At 39.7% G+C, this 23,319-nt stretch overlaps 1 protein-coding gene and 1 pseudogene across 1 annotated transcript in view; both read left to right on the forward strand.

The window, feature by feature from the left end:
* Positions 1-8,430, forward strand: part of LOC103201000 (Golgi apparatus membrane protein TVP23 homolog B) — a 27,296-nt gene extending 18,866 nt beyond the window's left edge. The window contains exons 6-7 of the mRNA XM_007945586.2: positions 6,428-6,556; positions 8,404-8,430. Coding sequence (XP_007943777.1) covers positions 6,428-6,556; positions 8,404-8,430 — 156 coding nt within the window. The remainder of the gene's footprint in view (positions 1-6,427; positions 6,557-8,403) is intronic.
* A 5,936-nt stretch (positions 8,431-14,366) lies between these two features.
* On the forward strand, positions 14,367-16,856 carry LOC103201001 (annotated as a pseudogene).
* The last annotated feature ends 6,463 nt before the right edge of the window (positions 16,857-23,319 follow it).

The raw sequence follows: 23,319 nt of genomic DNA on the forward strand, positions 1-23,319 counted from the left end.
CAAGGATGTCTCCTTGAGGACTAAGGTGTGCCTGACACAAGCCATGATATTTCCAATCGCCTCGTATGCATGTGAGAGCTGGACGATGAATAAGGAAGACCGAAGAAGAGTTGATGCTTTTGAGTTGTGATGCTGACGAAGAATGCTGAAAGTACCATGGACTGCTAAAAGAACTAACAGGTCTGTCCTGGAGGAAGTGCAGCCGGAATGCTCCTTGGAAGCAAGAATGGCCAGACTTCGTCTCATCTATTTTGGTCATGTTGTAAGGAGGGACCATTCCCTGGAGAAGGATGTCATGCTTGGTAGGGTGCAGGGTCGACGAAAGAGGGGGAGGCCTTCAATGAGATGGATTGATACGGTGGCTGCAATGATGAGCTCTGGTATAGCAGGGATTTTGGGGCTGGCGTGGGATAGGCAGTGTTTCGTTCTGCTGTGCATGGGGTCGCTATGAGTCGGAAACGACTTGATGGCACTTAACAACACCAACAAAAACAACAGAAGAGCCTGTGCAACAGGAGATACTGTTGTCATCTTTGGAAAATATAGCCTGTCACCTGACCCAAATTGGGTCTTTTTCTTTTAATAGGTGAGTTTATGCTACTTAAAATATTTATTTATATCAGATATATTTTGGCCTTTGTGTTTATTTTTTCTACTTTTAATATTCCTTTCTTCCTATTTTGCTATATAGGTTCTCTTTTTTTCTTTGTGTGTATGCACATACACACATATTTTACTTTCTTGGTATTTGGAAGGTTATTGTCTATTTTCCATTCTTCTGGTAGTTTATCTTTATAGTATATTACTTTATATATTTGTATCAACCCCTGTGGTAGTTAAGGTTATATGCCAACTTGGCTGGGCCTGGTTTTGAGTGGCTGGGCAGCGGGATGTAGTTATTGCACACAATGACACTGTTATTCAGTTTCATGGTGAAACTTGGTATGAGCAGCTGAGTAGTGCCTTAGGGATGTGGTCTGCTTTCATTATATAAGAAGATGCTTTGGAAAAGGTCTTGAGCTTTTTGGCACATCTGGATCTTGCCTTTGGCTGAGTCTTCATCTCAGGGGCCTGCCATGTTGTCTGCTGACCTTGAGACTGTTTCTGGACTTGAACTAGTGACCTGCTGTGTTGCTTGATAATTGTGGGACTGTGTCATTTTATTTGTCAACCTGGGATTTGTCAGCCTCAGCAGCCAGCAGCTGCTTGAGTTAAGAGATCCCTTTAGCTTCAGTGGACTGGGAGCAAGAGGCAGAGTTGAAGCCCAACGTCAAGAGGCCTATACCTATCTCCTAGAACTGGTACTTTAAACTTGGACTTCTAGCCTCCTAAATTGTAAGAGAATAACTCACTGTTGATGCTGTCCTTTTGTGGTATTTTCTGTTAGAGCAGCCTTCACTGCCATCCAGTTGATTCCGACTCATGGTGACTCTTCCTTGGGAAAGAAATGTACTCTTATATTCCCTCCTGTCATTCTTCTTTATTGCCTGGGTTTTGTTTATTCCAGTGTAATTTTTGTGTTGTCAAGGTTTATAACAATTACCTTGATGTTTCTTACTTGTTTAGTCTTAGATATATTTTTAAGAATATGTACATTGATTCAGCACTTACCACTAGTCCTTTTATTGCATCTACTTCTTTACCTCTTGGTTGATTAAATTTCCTTGTTGGGTGATTTAAGAACAAAAAACTTGCAGATGTTATTTACCATTGGATCTTTCATGTTAAGTATGACCCTGTTGACTTTATACTTGAGTGATGAGTTGACTAGGTTAATGTTCTTGTGTCACAATTTCTTTCCCATAGCACTTTGAAGGTGTTTATACATTCGATATAGTTTGAATGTTGTGGAGAATGTCTCAGTTTTCCTTTATATTTATTCATTCAGGAAGTATATTTGAGAGTTTGCCATGTCAGTGATGTTCTAGGCTGTGGGAACACAGTACCAAAAAACATCTCTTGCCTGTTGAGTCACCTGAGACTCACTCTGACTTACTCTGTTTGCAGAGTAGAATTGATCCAAAAGGTTTTCTTGGCTGTGATCTTTACAGATGCAGATTGCCAGGCCTTCTGAAGCACTACTGGGTTCAAACTACCAACTTTTAGAAGTCAACCACTGCAAAAAGGGCATGGAGGTGGCATATTCTGACCTCCTCTAACTTCAGAGAGACAGAATCACCATCTGTAGTCCCAAGCTTGTTCTTATGAGACCAGACATACCACCACCTTCCAACCTTTTTACCAACTCTGACACCAGCTGTCCCTCTATAACACTCACTACCTCTGTGCTGGGTTTGATAATTTGTTGTAGTGGCCACACAGAATTCACAGACAATATTTATGGTTATGGGGTTTATTAGAGAAATAACAGGCTACAGTTTAGGTTCAGGAATGCTGTCAGGATACAAGTCTTCAATCAGGATAGTCTCCCCTCGGCTATGCCCTCAGGCATTCCTCTCTGGCCCTTGGCCTCGGCCTGGCCTCTTCTCTGCTTGAGCAAGTGTTACAGAGTTCTTTTTGCTTTGCTGATAGGGATACCTGTGTGCATCCCACTCTGCCAGCAAGCACTCAGCTTTCTTGCTCCATGGGCTGGTAAACCCACTGCTCTGTCTCATGCCTCTTGGTTCCTTTGCTGGTTGTCTCAGCTGGTCTTTCTGTCAAGGAGGTCCAGCATAGGGATCTTGGTCCCACGGATGTACTCCTTTCCACCTCTGGCTCTTCTTTCTTGATGGCAGTGAGAATCCCCCCTTTGGCCTCTAGGAGGACTCATTTTAAGGCTAGCTGAATGATAAAACTAAGCAAGCCCCATATTAAGGTTCTGTATGGCTATTTGCATGGTCCCACCCCTACAAGGATGCCATGTACCTTATTTACATTATTAGCAAGCTGTCCAGTCCCCTTGGTGGGCCACAAGCACCTCACATGTGCGTAGTTCCACCCATTCATCTGGTGAGAGTCACAACGACCAAGGCAAGGAGAGCCATACCAAGTTCAGTATACCACAGGTGCAAACCATTTGTGCCACCTAGGGACCTGGGACATACCTAGGAGCAGGTAAACAAGGTACCTGCTTCGGTAGAGCTTACATTCTAGTAGGTGGTAGACAGACAAACGAGATTGTAGGGGACGTTAGAGAGAGAATGGTGCACAGTTACAGGGTAGAAAGTGCTAGGGGGAGAACAGGAGGATACTTTAGATTAGGTGGTCAGTGAAGGCTTCTGTGCATTTCCTTTGCTCGTTCAGCTCTGCTTTCATCTCATTCTCTTGTTTGAACTTACTTCGGATCTCTTTTCATTCTCATCTTTAGCTTCTTCTATAGGGTGAAGTATTTCTAGGAGTGCTTTTAATTTAGTGTGTTGTATTTCTTTCAGAATAGATTCTTCACCTGTCTTGCATACTATCTCATTTTCTTCTTTTTTTTTTTTTTTGCTATTGTATTGCATAGAAGCCTTTAGTTTTTTTCCCCTCTCCATTTTGCTTGTCCTTATAGAGTCAGCTCTGTCCACATCTTCCCTTTAAGCTGGTTCAGTGCTGATGAATTATCCTTGATTGCCTTCTCATGTTGCCTGAGACATTTGGACCCTGCAGTGAGCTAGTGTTTAAATACTATCTTTTATGGCCTGAAGATGCAGATGTGATGAGGAGACTTAGCTGGCTGGCTTGGATTCTGCTTTCCCTCATGCAGCAGAGCTCATGTCTTGGTTGGAGTTGGACTTTGTTTTGGTTCTGCTTCCTGCTGTGGGTAATTTGTGAGGCTCAGAGTCTTAGCATCATCAGAGGGAGTCAGTCCAGTCTTTTTCTAGCAGATGTTTGTACTTCCTGAAGCAGAACAGGGAAAACCAGTTGCAGTTGGCGTCGACTCAGACTCATAGTGGACCCATGCGTGTCAGATAGAACTGTGCTCCAGAGGGTTTTCAGTGACTTGAGTTTTTAGAAGTAGGTGTCTCTGGGTTGATTGAACCTCTAACCTTTTGGTTAGCAGATGTGTGTTAACTGTTTGTACCACTGAGGGACTCCAGGAGATGGACAGGTTATATTAAAGGTTGTTTGGGACTCTTGTGTTAAATCCACAATGTGTGAAGGGGGCTTCACTGAGGCTCTTTATAAGCCTCTTTCCCAGCCTACCCCTGTTCTCTTAAGATGGTTCGCTCTGATGATTGTTGGTCTTACTTTTGCTCTCCTGCTTTCTTCCCACCAGCGAGGCACTACCATGCAAGCTGCAGAGATTTTTGTGCCTTTTTTGAGTACTTGTTGGGAAGGTCCCTGGGAAGAACCAGAAATAGCTGTGGATGTATGAACTTGTATGAGGGGCAAGCAGTGATTTGCGACGCTATTCGAAGCTGTGGCTCTGTGGTTCGTCCTCCAGCATTGGCTCCCTGGAACAGCCTTCAGTTCTTTCTGTCTTCTATCTGTCCTTCAGTTCTATCAATGGCTACCTGTAGGAGCTAACTTCTCTTCTGCTAACTGCTCCATGGAAGAACATTCTGATTGTCTGTTTCCATGAAGATGATAGCCAAGAAAAATCTATGGAGCGCAGTTTTACTTCATAAAACACAGGGTTGCCATTAATCAGAATTGACTTGATGGCAATGAGTTTGTTCACTATGTAACTGGTTGGGAAGGACTCTCACTACTGGTTTTGCATCTTTTCTTAGAGCTACTTATATGCTCTGTCCTTCTGCCTCTAAGTTGGGGGTGATACTAATAAATTTCCCTTAAAGCTACTTTGGAGGATAGAGTTGGAGTGAATTTGTGGGGAAATGTGTAGGACTGCACCAGGTTAGTTCTTTCTCTGACCATCAGCTCTGGTACTGGCTTAATTTCCTTTTTTCTTTTAACCTATTAGCTGTTTTAGAGAGAGGAAGATCTTATGAACTGGCTTTGTTATAACATCTTAAACCAGAAGTCTGCTTGGTCTAACTATTAAATACATTTTAAAATTTGTTGCCATTAAGTAAAATTGATACCTCAGGACTCGTTGTTTGCCGTCAAGTCAGATCTGACTCATAGCGACCCCTCCTTGGGTTTCCGAGGCAGTATCACTACAGAAGTAGATTGCCCCATCTTCCTCCCGAGGAGTGGCTGGTGGGTTGGAACCGCCAGCCTTCTGGTTAGCAGTCAAGTGCCTTAGGCACTATGTGTGCTCATCCTGAATTCCAGGTGCCCTCTGGCATGTTGATGCTTACATGATGGAGTTGCCCTAGTTTGAGAAGATTTTTTTTTAAAACAAAATTAGGCTTTTTGTTTTTTCAGATAACTAGGAAGTTTGTATAATGCTAATGTGTTATTTTCATGAAATATAAGTTAGTATAGAAAGTATCAACTTTATTTCTTGTATCAGGAATTTGAACATGTTCTTTAATTAAACATAGAAATTCCCTAACTAATTAATATCAGCTGTATAGCTTGTTAAGCATTGAGGAGTGTGAGTCTGGACTGGAAAAAAGACATTCTGTTTAGCAACCCTGCTTTCCCCAGATTTAACATTTCCTAGGTAATCTTTTTTCATAGCAGAAGGGTTTATTGTAGAATATGAGTTGGCAAACTATGGCCTGCAGGCTACTTCTGGCCTATCACCTGTTTTTGTGATTTTTTTTATTGGAACACAGCCATTTCATTATATCTGGTTGGTTTGGAACTTGAGCATTTGCAACAGAGACTATGGCTTGCAAAGGCTAAAATACTTACTTATCTGGCCCTTTACAGAAAAACTTGGCAGATCCCTGTTCTAGAATATTTAGTATTCACATTGTCCTAGTTCATTTTTTTCTTTCTTAATATTTAAGAGTGAGTTTGAGTTTCTTACTCACATTTTCAATGATCTTAGTGGAGTCCCCTGTAGGATCACTGATGTAGGATCACTGAAGCAACAACTCTAACAAAAGTGCACTTCGTCCAGTGCTCCATCTCACTCATCCTAGAAGTCATACACTTCTTGAGAATTGCCTTGAGCCATTGACTCTCCCAGCAGCCAGCTATTAGTACAGAATAGAGATTTATCCCTACATGTTCTCACTTTATTGAACTCTAGATCTCCATCTTGACCATTCTTTTGTAACTTCTAAAGGAATAATGAATGTTTGCACTTTTTCTGAAGCTCATCTGCTTTTTTTTTCCATATGTAGTTTTACCATGAACTCATAAGAAGCATTAGAGAAAGAAGGATTCACTCCACTACATCCCCAGGGGTTAGCACAGTGCCTCACACAGATTCTTCCTTGGAGGAATGAGTGAATGTTTTAGGCAAAGCATATATTGGATATATCTGTTCTGACAAGTTAAGGAGTCTCATTGGCATAGCCTCTGCTTTACAGAGCTTCCTTTTTCTTTTTTTCCATGACATGCTGCTTTTTCTTAATTCATGACGTAGAGAAAGCTCAGTCATTTTTATGCCAATAACCATTAACTATTTTTCCTGTTTTCCCAGGCAGTGGTTATCATGGGTGTGGTGCTACAAGGTGCCAACCTGTATGGCTACATCAGGTGTAAAGTAGGCAGCAGAAAGAATTTAACCAGTATGGCTACCTCTTATCTTGGAAAGCAGTTTTTAAAACAAGTAAGTGTTTTCGGTGTGAGGGTAAATTTGATGCTGTCAGTGATTTCTGACACTTGTAGAGGTAGTTTTATGAAATAATTCTTAATGTAAATATTTTAAGGCACTTTCTTATTTAAATGTGATATGATGATAATAAAGTTGTTTTAGTTACTCCTTGGTTGCTTTTGTTGTTGTTGTTGTTGTTATTTGCCACCAGGTCGGCCCTGATTCATGGCAGCCCCTCTTTGGGTTTCCGAGGTGTTATCTCCATGGAAGTAGATAGACCAACCTGCCTTCCGAGGAGTGGCTGGTGGGTTTGAATCACTAGCCTTCTGGTTAGCAGGCCAGTGTCTTAGGTACTATGCTACCAGAGCTCCCTTGGTTGCTTTTGGTGCTGCTGCTGTTATGTGCTGTCGAGTCAGACCTGACTTATAGCGACCCCTCCTTGGGTTTCCAAGGCAGTATCACTATGGAAGTAGATTGCCCTATCTTCCTTCCATGGAGTGGCTGGTGGGTTGGAACCACCAGCCTTCTGGTTAGCAGTCAAGTGCCTTAGGCACTATGCTACCAGAGCTCCTTGGTTGCTTTTAGGACTTGCCAAAATGTATTGTCAGTGTCCTGCAATTATTTTAAACTAGGAGAAATAGAGTTCGAGGAATGATGCCATGGGACTTTAATGTTCAACTATCATTGGTAATAACTTTCTTTTAAAATTACTGTAGTAAATTCAGGTGCTTTCAGTTCTGGTAACTCTAAATGAATAATTTTGAAGAACTTTTTTTTTGATGGTTTTAAGTATATAGCATGAACAAGTTGAAACAAAATAATATCATACTAAAATTGCTTTAAAGTACTCAAAATTGCGCTCCCCCCAAAACATAGAAGATTTCTACTATAATTCCGCAATAGGAGGGTTTGAATCTGGGTTTTCAATGTGATCAGTTGTACTCATAGATAAATAGCATGTTAGTTAAATTTCTTGTGAAAATTGACTAGGTAACACTTTACATTTGTTTAGCGTAGTATGTTTAGCATACCCATGGCTATTGAGTCAATTCACTATATATAGCAAGTAGTGTTAAATGTCAGTTATCAAACTTGAGTGAGCGTTCACTGGAAGGCTTGCTGAAAAACAGATTTCTAGGCCCCTAGCCTCAAAAGTTTCTTATTCAGTAGATCTGGGGTGGTGTCTCATAATTTTTGTTTCTAGTAAGTTCCCAGTTGGTACTGAAAATTCTTGTCCAGTGATTACAGTTTAGATAACAGTTTTGGAGAGATCAGGCAGTTTACTCAGGAACATGCAGCTAATAAGTGATTCAAAGCTAGGGTTTGAACCTAGCTCTCCTGACTCAAATTTTGTTGTTCTTTCCATTGTTTAGTTTCTCATATAAAAGATATGAGGTAGAGAAAACAAATATTCTTGTAGGGACATGATTCTCATCTTTAAGGTGTTTTTACATGGCCCCAATATACCTTTGTTGTGATCCATCTCATGGTAATTGCCATGCATGTGGTTAGGAGGTTGCTTTCTTAGGATTTTCAGTGTTTCTCAAGGGGGACGGACAGTGAATGGGGGTGATATCCAGTCTTGGTCCTGATATAACATGGGTGGGGTTAGTAGGTGGATGTGGTACTTGGCGATACTTAGCAAAAATGGGACATCATGAACATCTGGATGAATGGTGGTTTCCATTGATTGCCTTTTGCAGCATGTCCAGTTTTAACATAATTGGGCCATTGAGTGTAAGATGATTTAGTAGTGGTCTTTGCTTACAAATATGGGATATTTCCTTAGGCTTATTGCTTTGAAGTCTGTGATATGTTAAGTGAAATAACATTTAACATTAAGGAGTTTTTTTCTTTTGCAGAACACAGAAGATGATCAGACTTCCTAAACAGAGAAAATTTATGTTTCTGTTACATTGGGGAGCAGCTGAAAAGATTCTTGACTTTGAACCTTTTAGAGCTCAGTACATGTTGGGAAGAGTAGTATTGGGTTTGTTTTTCCATTTACAATTATTATTTTTTAATAGTAGTTTTCATGTAAATTTTTATTTTCTTTCTGGAAATTGAGGATTGAAGGTATGGTGTCACTGGCATCATTATCAGAATTTACTTCATGGTGTATGCGTGCATATACACATTCTTGTAATATCCATGTATCCCAAATGAATTGAAGTGTTTATGTTCATATACACATATAACAAAGACCTTGCATTTTGATCCATAGTTATTTGTAGAAGAATGTTCTTACTCTAAAAGCTCTATGCTTTTACATGGTATTTCTGTTGATAGTTTAAGAAGAACGTTTTGCTTCCGTGGAAGAGTAAGCACTTTGGTGTATCTTCATGTTAGAAATAATTTTTATCCTAAACATCCACAAACAAGTAGAAATGAAATTTGGGCAAGTGGTGTTAACTAGTTTCTAAAATTTTATTTTTATTTGCAACAATTCATGTACTTCAGGCATCCATATAAATAGAATTGTCATATCTTATATTTAAGGGTTACCTAGAGATTGCTATGAGAAGATTAGCTGGGTTTTACTTGGGAATTTCTTAGAAGCTCTTTAGTGGTTCTTGGTCAAATGAAATATGATTAACACTCAGAGAATAATATTCTTATGTGATAGTGAGAATAATCATTTAAATACTTGGCATAGTAAATGCCTAAAGGACATTTTGTTTTCTGAATCTCTTTTTTTTTCTCGTTATAATGATTATTGTATTAATGATACTTCTTAAAACAAAGCAATATATTTACCTGTGCTAAACCACTGTACACAAACTATTGTAGGAATCTAAATTCTGTTGTAGGTATTGTAAAGTTTGTTGGAGTCTTTTAATCAGCATATTATTTTGTGATTGTATTTATATATTGTTAAAATTTTTTAAAAGGTGTTTTGTTTGATTGAAGAAGTATCTATTGCAGTGATAGCTTTGAAGGTACATAACTTTATATTTGTATAAAACTCTACTGTTTACAAAAGTACTTTGACGTGTGTATTCTCATTTAACCTTTGCAATAAGCCCATTCATTACATGTGATTTGTTTACCTGTGATAAAACTGAAACTCAGGTTGAGTGGCTTGCCCAGGGAAGCACAGATTGCAGGAGCCATCAGAATTGATGTCTCTTTTTAAAGGACGTATTTGTGTCTTAATATCTTTTCTTAAAAAACAACAGGAACGACAGTCTAGTTGCTTTTGAGTTGATTCACACAGCAACTTAATGTGTCAAAGTAGAACTGTACTCCATAGGGTTTTCAGTGGCTGATTTTTTGGAAGCAGATCATCAGGCTTTCCTTCCAAGAGGCCTTTAGGTAGACTTGAACCACCAACCTTTTGGTTAGCACTCAATGCATTAACCGTTTGTGTTACCCAGACATACCTTTTTGTTGTTGTTGTTGTTATGTGCCGTCGAGTTGGACCCACTCATAGCGACCCCTTCCTTGGGTTTCCGAGGCCGTATCACTATGGAAGTAGAGTGCCCCATCTTCCTTCTGAGAAGTGGCTGGTGGGTTTGAACAGTCAGCCTTCTGGTTAACAGTCAAGTGCCTTAGGCACTTTAGGGAATGTTAATTTATTAAGCACGTGTTGACTATTGTTGACTATTTTATTTAGTGAGAGTAGTTGATACTGTACTAAAGATGTTTTTATTTAATCTGAAAGTTCTAACTTAAATCTTCAGGGTTGAGAGTCTACCACAGGTTGCATCGATACAGTTCTTGAAGTAACCATGTTGTGTATTTGAACCTGCAAGGCTAAACCAAATATGAATTGAATTTCGGAATATGCATGTGGCAGGATCTACCACTTATCCCTAATACCCATTTTCTCCTTCTACAGTAATAAAGCCTCCACTTACTAACTGGGACATGGCAACCTGGAATAAAGATAACTTTTCCTTGATTTTCTTGCTGCATCTAGATGTGTCTATGTAACTATGTTCTAGACAGTGGATACATTTCTAGGAATTATCCTTAGAAGGAGGAACATCCCCATCCCCTGCCTTTATTTTCTTCCTGCTAGGTGAAATGTAGACATAATAGCTGAAGCTTGAGCAACTATATTAGACCATGTGGTGAGAATCTTATTTTGCAAATGGCCAAGAAATAAGGTAGAGATTGTCTGAGTTCCTTCTGGTGGTAGAGGAACCCTGAACTACCTATCTGAATTTCTAAGTGAGAGAGAAACACACTTCTGTCTTGTTAACGTTGCTCTTTTGGTTTGTATGTTGCTCATAGCTTCATTGATACTTCAACCAGTGCATTTTTAGCATCACTCATAATTCTTTCCATTAGTATACAATTTGAGATGTAATGATTCAGTAAATATATATTTGAAGCCTGAGCTTTTTCTCTTTGTAGTGATTAAGCCCGCTGCTCCAGATAATTATTGTTATATAACAAATCACCCCAAAACTTACGGTGTAAAAATAGCAATTTTATTATGCTTATAAATTCTAAGGGTCAGGAATTTGGGTGGAGACAGCTTGTTCTGCTGCATGGTAAGTATCTGGGGGATCAGCTGGGAAGATTGTAACTCAGGGTTTGACATGATGGCTGAGGGCAGGACTCATCAGACATGTCTTTAACCATGTATCTGGAGGTTGAAATTGCTGTCACTTGGGACCTTGGCCAGGCTGTTGAGTGGAACAGCTGCATGTCTTTTCTCTCTCTAATATCTGGATGTGCTGGTTGGCCTTCTCTACAATCTGGCACTGGGTGTAAATAGCAAGCATCCCTAGAAAGCAAGGTGGAAATGTATGGCATTTTTTACCTAGTCCCAGAATTCACATACTGTTATTTCTGCTGGTTGAGGCCATCACAAAGGTCCACCCACCTCAAGGTAAGGGAGACAACAGATGTCATCACTTGTTGGGAGGACTATTAATATGAGATTGTAGGAACAGTATATGACATGAGACATGTTGTGTAGTCATGTTTGGAAAATAAAATCTATACTACTTTAAGCATACCATCAAGATGTAAAATTTCTTAGAAAAGACTGAGGGTAGTAAGTGATGGTGTTTTTCTGTTATCTTCCCTGGGTCAGCCTTGGATACAGATGGATTGATCCAGTGGCATAATTAAAATAAAAGCATCATCACATTCCATACCCCCAGAGTAACTGCTCTTTGACCCACATCTCGGAGTAAACAGGTGAAGGTGTGCGCATGTGTTTGTGGAAATGAGGATGCATTGATTCCACCATAGTGTAGATGCTGTGATCCGTTTTTTGGTGACTTTTTATTGTACTTTGGGTGAAAATTTGCAGACCACATTGGTTTTCCGTTCAACAGTTCATACACATTTTGATTCATGGCACTGATTGTAATCCCCATGATGTAACAGCGTTTGCCCCACTTGCCTGTGTTTACCATTTCTATTTGTCCTTCTTTCCTGTACCGTTCTGTGTTCTGCTTCTGAGCTTTATCCCTGGTTAAGTGCTACCCTTTCGTTCTCATACGAGTGGTTGTTCTAAGGAGAGCGTACTTCTCTGGTATTGTTCAGGTTGTAGACCTGTCTGTTGTTTGGCTGAAAGGTGAGCCATGGGGTGAGTTTGGTTCTAGGTTTAAAAGGTATCTAAGGGCTATAGTTTTGGGGGTTTGCTCAATTTTCATCTTACCAGAAAGCCTAGTCTTTTTTTTTTTTTTTACAAGTACAGAAAGATGGAAATTTAATGACAAATTTACACATCTCTCCATGTACACTTGCTGACATGAATACACAGTGCTTTCAGAAACAAATTGAAATGGACTAAAATGGACACATAAATTTTTCACATTTGAAGCATATAATCAAAGACATTAACATATTCATAGAGGTCCCTTTTCAACAGAATTGACTTAAGCTCCCCTCACCTTTTTTTTTTTTTCCCCTGCAATAGACTATGTTATGAGGAAGACTAGAAACATCTATGACTGTATTCCATGACCTTTGTATTAGGTGCAAAGGCTAATGCTCTGTTGGAGGACAGCACATTTTCTAACTTGTTCTGAATGAATTGCTAGTGCATTATAAATCTTGAAATACTGAATTACTATATTTAAAAGAGCAGACATGTATAGTCATCAGTAAAATCATTGATACCTAGTCTTTTTTTCATTTTGGCTTTTGTTCCAGCTTTTACTTCCACTCTATCCAGGACATCCTATTGTGATCCCTTCATTAATAAGTGCCTCAAGTCATCCTCACTTTCAGCAAGCAAAGTTGTATCATCTGCGTATCTCAGGTTGTTAATGATTCTTCTTCCAATCCTGATGCCACGTTTTTCTTCATATAGTCCAGTTTCTCAGATTATTTGCTCAGCATATAGATTGAATAAGTATGGGAAAAGGATACAACCCTGACGCACTCCCTTCTTGATTTTAAACCATGTAGTGTTCCCTTCTTCTGTTCGAACGACAACCTCCTGGTCAAGGTACAGGATCCTCATGAGTACAATCAAGTGTTTGGGAATTCTCAATGTTATCCATAATTTGTGATGATCCACACAATCAAATGCCTTTGCGCAGTCAATAAAACACAAATAAACATCTTTCTGGTATTCTTTGCCTTGAGCCAAGATCCATCTGACAATAGCTATGATATCCCTTGTTCCACATCCTCTTCTGAATCCAGCTTGCACCTTTGGAAGTTCTCTGTCAATATACTGCTGCAAACGTTTTTGAATTATCTTCAGTAAGCTCTTATTTGCATGTGATATTAATGATATTGTTCTATAATTTCCACATTCTGTGGGATCACCTTTCTTTGGAATGGGTACAAATATTAATCTCTTCCAGTCAGTTGGCCATGTAGCTGTCTTCCAAACCTCTTGGCACAACCGAGTGAGTGCCTCCAATAGGGCAACCATTTGTTGAATTATCTCAGTTGTTATTCTGTCAATTTCCAGAGCCTTGTTCTTCGCCAATTCTTTCATTGCAGCTTTGACTTTCTCCTTCAGTACCATTGGTTTTAGATCATATACCACTTCCTGAAATGGATGAAGATCAACCAGTTCTGTTTGGTACAGTGATTCCTGCCATCTTCTCTTGATGTTTCCTGCATCATTCAATATTTTGCCCTTAGAATCTCTCAATATTGCAACTTGAGGCTTAATTTTTTTTTCTTCAGTTCTTTCAGCTTGAGAAATGCTGAGCATGTTCTTCCCTTTTGGTTTTCAAACTCCAGGTCTTTGCACATTTCATTATAGTAATTGGTTTTGTCTGCTTGAGTTGCTCTTTGAAATCTTCTGTTCAGCTCCTTTATCTTGTCTTTTCTTCCATTGGCTGTAGCTTCTCTCCGCTCAAGGGCACGTTTCAGTCTCTTCTGTCATCCATTTTGGTCTTCTTTTCTCATCTTTTTAGTGATCTCTTGCTTTCTTCATGGATAATGTTCTTGATATCCTCCCACAATTCTTCTGGTTTTCGGTCGTTGGTGTTCAATGCATCAAATCTATTCTTTAGATGATCTCTAAATTCAGGATGGATATATTCAAGATCATATTTTGGCTCTCTTGGACTTCTTTTAATTCTCTTTAACTTCAAGTTGAACTTGCATATGAGCAGTTGATGGTCTGTTCCATAATCATCTCCTGGCCTGGTTTGTGCTGAAGATATTGAGCTTTTCCATTGCCTCTTGCCACAGATGTAGTCAGTCTGATTCCTGTGTGTTCCATCTGGTGAAATCCACGTGTACAGGCGTCATTTGTATTGCTGAAAAAAGGTGTTTGCGGGCCCTGCGAGCTGGCTGCTGGCCTGGCTCCCCTCCCCGGCCCCGACGGGCAGGTGGGCTGCCCTGAGGAGGCGGGGAGGGGAGATCTGGGCTGGCCGGCAGATGGGCGACGATGCCGAACTTCTGCGCTGCCCCCAACTGCACGCGAAAGAGCATGCAGTCTAACGTGGCCATCAGGTTCCCACGGGATCGTGCCAGATGCTAGAAGTGTGTGGAGAATTGTTGTTGTTGTTGTTGTTGTTATGTGCCGTCGAGTCAAACCCGACTCATAGCGACCCCTCCTTGGGTTTCCAAGGCAGTATCACTACGGAAGTAGGATTGCCCAACCTTCCTTCCGAGGAGTGGCTGGTGGGTTTGAACCGCCAGCCGTCTGGTTAGCAGGCAAGTGTCTTAGCCACTATGCTACCAGAGCTCCCGTGGAGAATTGTAGGAGAGCCGATTTAGAAGATAAAACACCTGATCAGCTTAATAAACATTATCGATTATGTGCCAAACATTTTGAGACTTCTGTGATCTGTAGAACTAGTCCTTATAGGACAGTTCTTTGAGATAATGCTATACCAACAATATTTGCTCTTACCAGTCATCTGAACAATCCACATAGTAGACACAGAAGACGAATAAAAGAATTGAGTGAAGATGAAGTCAGGACACTGAAACAGAAAAAAACTGACGAAACTTCTGAACAGAAACAAAAACATAAAGAAACAAACAACAGCAATGCTCAGAACCTCAATGCAGAAGAAGCAGGTGAAGAACAAGATGAAGACATTTTACCTTTAACTCTTGAAGAGAAGGAAAACAAAGAATATCTAAAGTCTTTTTTTTGAAATTTTGATTCTTATGGGAAAGCAAAACATACCTCTGGATGGACATGAGGCTGATGAAATTCCAGAAGGTCTCTTTACTCCTCATAACTTTCAAGCTTTGCTGGAGTGCCAAATCGATTCTGGTGAAGAGATTCTGAGAAAGCGCTTTGAGACAACAGCAGTTAATACACTATTCTGTTAAAAAACACAGCAGAAACAGATGCTGGAGATCTGCGAGAGCTGCATTCGGGAAGAAACTCTCAGGGAAGTGAGAGACACACTTCTTTTCCATTATCACTGATGATGTGGTGGACATAGCAGGGAAAGAGCACCTACCTGTGTTGGTGAGGTTTGTCGATGAGTGTCATAACCTGAGAGAGGAATTTGTGGGCTTCCTACCTTATGAAGCTGATGCAGAAATCTTGGCTGTGAAATTTCACACTACAATAACTGAGAAATGAGGACTAAACATGGAGTACTGTCGTGGCCAGGCTTACATTGTGTACAGTGGATTTTCTTCCAAGATGAAAGTTGTTGCTTCTAGACTTTCAGAGAAATATCCTCAAGCCATCTACATACTCTGCTCTTCCTGTGCCTTAAATACGTGGTTGGCAAAATCAGTACCTGTTATGGGAGTTTCTGTTACATTGGGAATGATTGAGGAAGTTTATTCTTTTTTCCATCGATCACCACAACTGCTTTTAGAACTTGACAATGTAATTTCTGTCCTTTTTCAGAACAATGAAGAAAGGGGTAATGAACTGAAGGAAATCTGCCATTCTCAGTGGACAGGCAGGCATGATGCTTTTGAGATTTTAGTGGACCTCCTTCAAGCACTTGTTTTATGTTTAGATGGTATAAATAATGACACAAATATTAGATGGAATAACTGTATAGCTGGCCGAGCATTTGTAGTCTGTAGTGCAGTAACAGATTTTGATTTCATTGTTACCATTGTTGTTCTTAAAAATGTTCTATCTTTTACAAGAGCCTTTGGGAAAAATCTCCAGGGTCATACTTCTGATGTCTTCTTTGCAGCCAGCAGCTTGACTGCAGTGCTTCATTCACTAAATGAAGTGATGGAAAATATTGAAGTTTATCATGAATTTTGGTTTGAGGAGGCCACAGATTTGGCAACCAAACTTGATATTCAAATGAAGCTCCCTGGGAAATTCTGCAGAGCTCAGCAAGGTAACCTGGATTCTCAGCTAACCTCTGAGAGTTACTGTAAAGAAACCCTAAGTGTCCCAACAGTGGAGCACATTATTCAGGAACTTAAAGATATATTCTCAGAACAGCACCTCAGAGCTCTTAAATGTTTATCTCTGGTACCCTCAGTCATGGGACAGCTCAAATTCAATATGTCAGAGGAACACCATGCTGACATGTACAGAAGTGACTTACCCAATCCTGACACACTGTCAGCCGAGCTTCATTGTTGGCGAATTAAGTGGAAACACAGAGTAAAAGATACAGAGCTTCCATCCACCATTTATGAAGCCCTCCATCTGCCTGACATCAAGTTCTTTCATAATGTTTGTGCATTACTGAAGGTCTTGTGTATACTTCTTGTGATGAAGGTTGAGAATGAACGCTATGAAAATGGATGAAAGCATCTCAAAGCGTACCTAAGGAACACTTTGACAGACCAAAGGTCAAGTAACTTGGCTTTACTTAACATAAATTTTGATATAAAACATGATCTGGATTTAATGGTGGACATGTATATCAAACTCTATACAACTAAGTCAGAGCTTCCTACAGGTAATTCAGAAACTGTTGAAAATACCTAAGAGACTGTTTTAAAATAAGTTTTTTGTTACATTTGATATTTGGAGGAAAAGCTGTAAGGTGTATATAGGCCACTTAATCACTGAATATCTTTACACATAGACCTCTGATTGAATACATTAGCCATTGTTAATCCACCTATGTGAATGGCCTCTCTTTGAACTCTCATGCTTTGAAGATGTATCCGTTCTTCCAGAAGATAGTAGTGAAAGTACTATGTTTTGTTTCTATGTGATCTCTGTTGTGTCACTTGCATTGTTTTAGTTAAGACATTTTAGACATAACATTATCACTGTGGATCCGATGATCAGGTGTTGAGTTATAGTTCTTTTAAGAAATAAATTTTGAGGAGGTGTGGGAGGGAGGAATACATTTTATAAAATATTACAATGAATCTCAAGACTAATCTTTGACTAGTGGGAGTTTTAAATATGTTAAAATTCTGAAATGGACAGATAAGGAAATTACCAGAGTGAGAGAACCTGTGAGCTCGCCAAATGGATTTCAATGTAGACTTTGTTTTTATCAAATGAACTTAAAGGAACAAGTTACAGTTCAAGTTTGAATAGAAGAGTTTACCATTGTTCCACGTCTGGTTGCTGCTGTTTACATTCCTTTGTTGAGCCTATACCTTCATAAATTGCTTGGCAGGTATATGGTGAACACTTTCTGTTTCATGGTCAAGACAGGATCAGAGGCCTTGGACACTAACAACTGATAGATGTTTTCTTCTATCTTTTACCATGACTGTATCTACTGCCTCGTCTTGATTTATAAGCAAAACCTGGAAAACCTGGTTTATCTAGGTATAACACAGAAATTAGTAGTTATTTTTGGTGAAGAAAATCAGTTTTGTACAGTTTATTTCAATCTAAATAAAATGTGAATTTTGTTTAAAAAAAGAAAAAAGGTGTTTGCAATGAACAAGTTTTTGGTCTTGCAAAATTCTGCCATGCGAGTTCCAGCATTATTTCTGTCACCAAGGCCAAATTTTCTAACTACCAGTGATTCTTCTTTGTTTCCAACTTTTACATTCCAGTCACCAGTGATAATTAACACATCCTAATTGCATGTTCAGTCAATTTCAGACTGCAGAAGTTGATAAAAATCTTCAGTTTCCTCATCTTTGGCTTTAGTGGTTGGGGCATAAATTTGCATAATAGTCGTATTAACGGATCTTCCTTGTAGGCGTATGGATGTTATCCTATCAGTGACAGCACTGTACTTCAGGACAGATCTTGAAACATCCTTTGTGATGATGAGTGCCATGCCATTCTTCTTCAAACTGTCACTCCCAATATAGTAGATCACATGGTTGTCTGATTCAGAATGGCCAAAACCAGTCCATTTCAGCTCACTAATGCCGAGGATATCAATCTTTATGCATTCCATTTCCTTCCTAGTGCTTCATGCTGATCCCTGTTGCAAGGAGAGATATTAGATTCCTTGTCTTAGTGGAAAGTTGCAAACTCTGGTGGGTCCTACAAGTACTATAAATGGATGCCATTAACTAGGTGAAAATTGTTGATTAGTAGGTCTAAGTCCAATCTTAAAGGACCAGAAGTTTCTTATCTACCACTCTGTGTTGCTAAGAAGGAATGCCCCTTTGGGGCTAGGTCTTCTAGCTTTTAAAGAAAAATAAGAAATCTGGATACTCATATGAAATCTGATCTTTACATGCTTGTAAAATAAAAAGTAAAAAGAATATGTGCAAAGCCAAGCTAAATATTTGCAGGTCAGATTCCAGACTTTGATGTTGGTCCAAGGATTATCAAAGATTTTAAAACTAGTGGAGTTTTTTCTTCTAGTGGATCTTTTGTCAAAGTCTAGTAAATAAAGCAGAATTGCACTAGTAGTTGCAAGATTGGTGGTTCCTGAATCTCTGACTCAGCCCTGACAACCAATTTCTAAAGAAACCTTGTTTAAAGACCATTGCCAGAAAAGTGAAACCAAGTGTACGGATTTTAAAGGATAATGCTAAAATCATATGTAAAATACACTTTTCAAGAAAATGTAAATGAAACTATTTATTGTAAGAAAGACGGAAGAACTTCTTAAGACATTTATATTGTAATTCTTGTAGGAAAGAAGTCAATTTAGTGCCAAGAAAAATTTAGTCATATATTAAACTGGGATTAATTTTTTCAAAAATTGTAAAACTCTTGATCAAGAAATCAAGTAGTACAGAAGCTTAGAAAGAAAAGCAATAGTTTATAGTCAGTTATCTATTACTGCTATAGCAATTACCACAAGTGAATGGCTTTAACAAACAAATTATTCTCACACAGTGCAGGAGGCTAGAAGTCTGAGTCCAGGGCTCTAGCTCTAGGGGAACCTGTCTGTCTGGGGAAGGGTCCTTGTCTCCTTTCAACATCTATGGGCCCAGCATTCCTTGGGGATCTTAATGTGTCTTGGCATAAATCTTGCCCTGGGTCTAGGAGGTTTTCAGTACAGTGTCCCTGGGTCCAAAGGATGTGGTCTGCTTCTGCCCCTTCTTTCTTGGTGGTAATGAGGTTCCTCCCCTCTCTGCTTGCTTTACTTTTATTTCTTGTAAGATAAAAGATGTGATCAAGCAAGTGTGTGACTTAAGTAAGGATGTGATTCAAGATAACACCCTATACTGATCCTGTCTTATTGACATACATACAGAGGTTAGGATTTGCAACACATCACAAAATGAGGAATAATTAGATCAGAAAATGTTGACACATTTTTGGAAGACACAGTTCAATCCATGATATCCACGCTTTGGCCCTCTAAAATTCATGTCCTTGCCACATGTAAAACACATTTATCCCAGCCTGTCATCCCCAAAGGCTTAACTCCAAGTCCAAAATCTCACCTGAATTATCTAAATCAAATATGGGTGAGACTTTAGGTTTATTCCATCCTGGGGCAAAATTCCTCTTTATCTGTGAACTTTTGAAAGCTAGACTATCAATTATGTTTCCAAAGTACAATAGTGAGACAGGGACAAGGTAGACATTTACATTACAAATGGGAAAAATATGAAGGAAGGAATAATGGAAACCAAGCAAGTAAAAAACCCAGCAGAACAATTTATATCAGCTCTCAAGGCTTGAAAATAATATTTTTTTTCTCTGAGACCATCTAGGTAGTCACCCTGTTCTCCAGGCTCTGGGTGGAGGCCTTGGCCCTAGACTTCAGTTCTGCCTTCCAGACCCACTGGGATGCCAATTTTCCCTTGGTTTTGTGCAGGTCCATTCTCACAGTCCATTTAAGTGCAACTCCCACCTTTTTGGCCCTGGCAGTCCTTGTTCTTCTGCCCCTTGGATATGCCTGTCCCACCTCCTCAGGTTAGGGTGGCAGCTCCATCCCCCTGGTGTACCTTAACAGCAGCCCTACAGTCTGGAACAGAGTTGGTGAAGATCTGACTCTAACCTAGGAGGCTGTGGGGCCACGCTTGGAGATCCAGGAGACTGGCTCCACCTTTTGAAACCAAGAACATCCTGCTTGCCATACTCCTAACAATTCTGCTGATCTCTGAGCTGCTCCAAGGATGGTCATGTTCTTTTTCTTGGAGAACAACATATATCTCTTTTGGCCTCTTTCCTGCCTGTAGATTTCTAAGAGGCAGGCAGCATTCTTTCCTTTTGTTCTTTCTCTGTTCCCTTCAGTCTAAGCTAATGAGTTTTCTGGTATGGTGGTTGGTTAGATCTGTCAGTCACAGGCTTAAATTCATTAACACTAGATTGTGTATCCATCTTCTTGGTGAACATTCTAGGACATGTGCCCTTGTCTGTATAATGGAATTTTCCAAATCTTTAAGTCCTCTTTTCATTTTGTGCAGTTAATTTTTAAGTCTATCTCTTTCACATTTTACCATAAATGGCAAGAAGAAACCATGTGGCCCCTTTAACATCTGGCTTAGAAATCTCAACATCCAGATATACAAATTTATCATTAGTTCTACCTTCCACCAAACATTTGAACATAATTCAGACAAGTTCTTTCCAGTGCAGTAGAAAGCATCACCCTTCTTCCATTTTCCAATCACATATATATAATTTTCTTTTAAAGCCTCACCAGCAGCACATTTAAGATCCACATTCTAGCAACATTCTTTTACTGGAGCCATATGTATTCTTTAAGGAGCTCTTGTGGCATAGTGGAAAGGCATTTGGTTGCTATCCAGAAGGTCAGCAGTTCAAACCCACCAGCTGCTCTGTGGAAGGAATATGGGGCAATTTACTTGTGTAAAGATTTACAGCCTCTGAAACCCAAAGGGGTCACTATGAGTTGGAACCAATTCAATGGCAGTGAGTTTGGTTTTAGTTTATATGTATTCTCTAAGAGACTTTATAGCTCTCCTGGTTCCTCATCAGATTACCTTTGAAGTCCATAATTCCACCAAGAGTCTCTTCTAGGCAATCTTGTTCTTTACTATTAGGCATCTTAACAGTCTTCCAGCCTTTACCTGTTACCTAATTCCAAGACTGTTTCCTCATTTTAGGCATCTGTTAGAGCAGCACCCAACTCTTCAGGTACCAAATTCTGTCTTAGTTATTTCAAACTCTCACTCTCAAAAGGAGCTCTGGTGGTGTAGTGCATAAGGCATTTGACAGCTAACCAAAAGGCTGGTAATTCAAACCCACCAGCCGCTCCTCAGAAGGAAGATTGGACAATCTACTTCTGTAGTGATACTGCCTCAGAAACCCAAGGAGGGGTTACTATAAGTCGGGTTTGACTTGACCACAGTGAGTTGGTGCTGCTATAACAGAAATACCACAAGTGGATGGCTTTAACAAACAAATCTATTCTCTCATGGTTTAGGAGGCTAGAAGTATGAGTTCAGGGTGCCAACACTAGGGGAACACTTTCTCTGTTGGCTCTGGGAGAAGGTCCATGTCTCACCATCTGTGGGCTCTGCATTCCTTGGACATCTCCATGTCTTGGTATTAATCTTCCCCTGGATTTGTGAGGTTCATAGCACAGGGACCCTGGGTCCAAAGGACATGCTCTGCTCCTGGCTTCTTTCTTCGTGGTAGTGAGATCCCTCTCTGCTTGCTTCTCTCTCCTTTTATCTCATGTTACATAAAAGATGTGTCTCAAGCAAGGATGTGACTTGTAAGGTTGTGACTCAAGATACAACCCACACTGATTCTACCTCATTAACATAGATTAGTGTTTACAACACATCACAGAATGGAGAATAGTTACCTCAGATCACAAAATTTGGACAACCACACAATACTGGGAATCATGGTCTAGCCAAGTTGACACATTTTTTGGGGACACAATTCAATCCATGGCATCTACCTCCAATTCTGTTCCCAGGAGTAAATATCTTTAACTGTTTCTCTTTTTATATTTTTGGGTAGTTAACTTCCTTATCTCTAAATAATATGCTGTTAGTGTGTCTTGGTTTATCAACTTTATATGTTAACTGTTGACTTCTTGCTATGAAAAATGAAGACTTAAATCCTCCCTCCCCATTTAGAGCATAGTAATGTTAAAGGAGTTACATACACCTTTTTTTTTTTCTAATCAATTTTGTTTTTCAGTTTCAAGTAGCAGTGGCCTAAATACCAGTAACAGTGGCTTAAACAAAACAGCTTTTTTCTTCCCTCACACAAGAAGTCTGGGAGTAGATAATTACTTTGTGTTGACTTGGCTGCTCAATGATCCTTTCAAGGATCAACTGTTACTCCATCATCCATAGGGAGCTGGTTTTTGTCCCCATGCTCATCACAAGATCACTGCCACAGCTGAAGATGATGTCTGTTCTTAAGGAAGGAAGAAGATAGGAATTTCCAGTTGCATCTGTTTCATTTTTTTCAGAAAAGAAAATGTTTTCTCAGAAATCATTGACTTTTGCTTCTTCTGTTTACATCTCATTGGCCAAAATAGTGTCCCACCAGGTGTAAGGAAGCCTGGGAAAGCAGGGACAGTCTTCCTCAGTATCCACAGAGGATTGGTTCCAGGACTCCCTGTGGATACCAAAATGTGAGGATGCTCAAATCCCTTATATAAAATAGTGTGGTGGTGGTGTGGTTATATGCCATCGAGTAAGACCGACTCATAGCAACCCCTCCTTGGGTTTCCAAGGCAGTATCACTATGGAAGTAGATAGCCCCATAGTATTCCTTCCAAGGAGTGGCTAGTGTTTGTATATAACTTATTTAATCCCCCTGTATACTTTAAATCCTCTCTAGATTTCTTTTTTTTTTTAAACTATTATTGTGATTTGTGTGAAGATTTACAGAGCAAATTCACTTTCATTACAGCAGTTCACATACACTTTGTCTCAACATTGACCACAGTTTACCACAATGCAACAGCTCCCCTCCCACTTCTTCCCCATAGTTACCTCTTCCCAATGTCCATCCCTCCATGCACTCCTGCCCCCTGAGGTGTCTCCTGTGCATAAGCAGCCCTTCTTTGTCCCATGATTGTTCTATCCAAGGAGTGTTTCTACCTGAGGTAAATGTTCAACTCATATGC

This window comes from Orycteropus afer, unplaced genomic scaffold (genome assembly GCF_000298275.1).
Source record: "Orycteropus afer afer isolate SDZICR_OR568_19922 unplaced genomic scaffold, OryAfe1.0 scaffold00139, whole genome shotgun sequence".
Taxonomy (NCBI): domain Eukaryota; kingdom Metazoa; phylum Chordata; class Mammalia; order Tubulidentata; family Orycteropodidae; genus Orycteropus; species Orycteropus afer.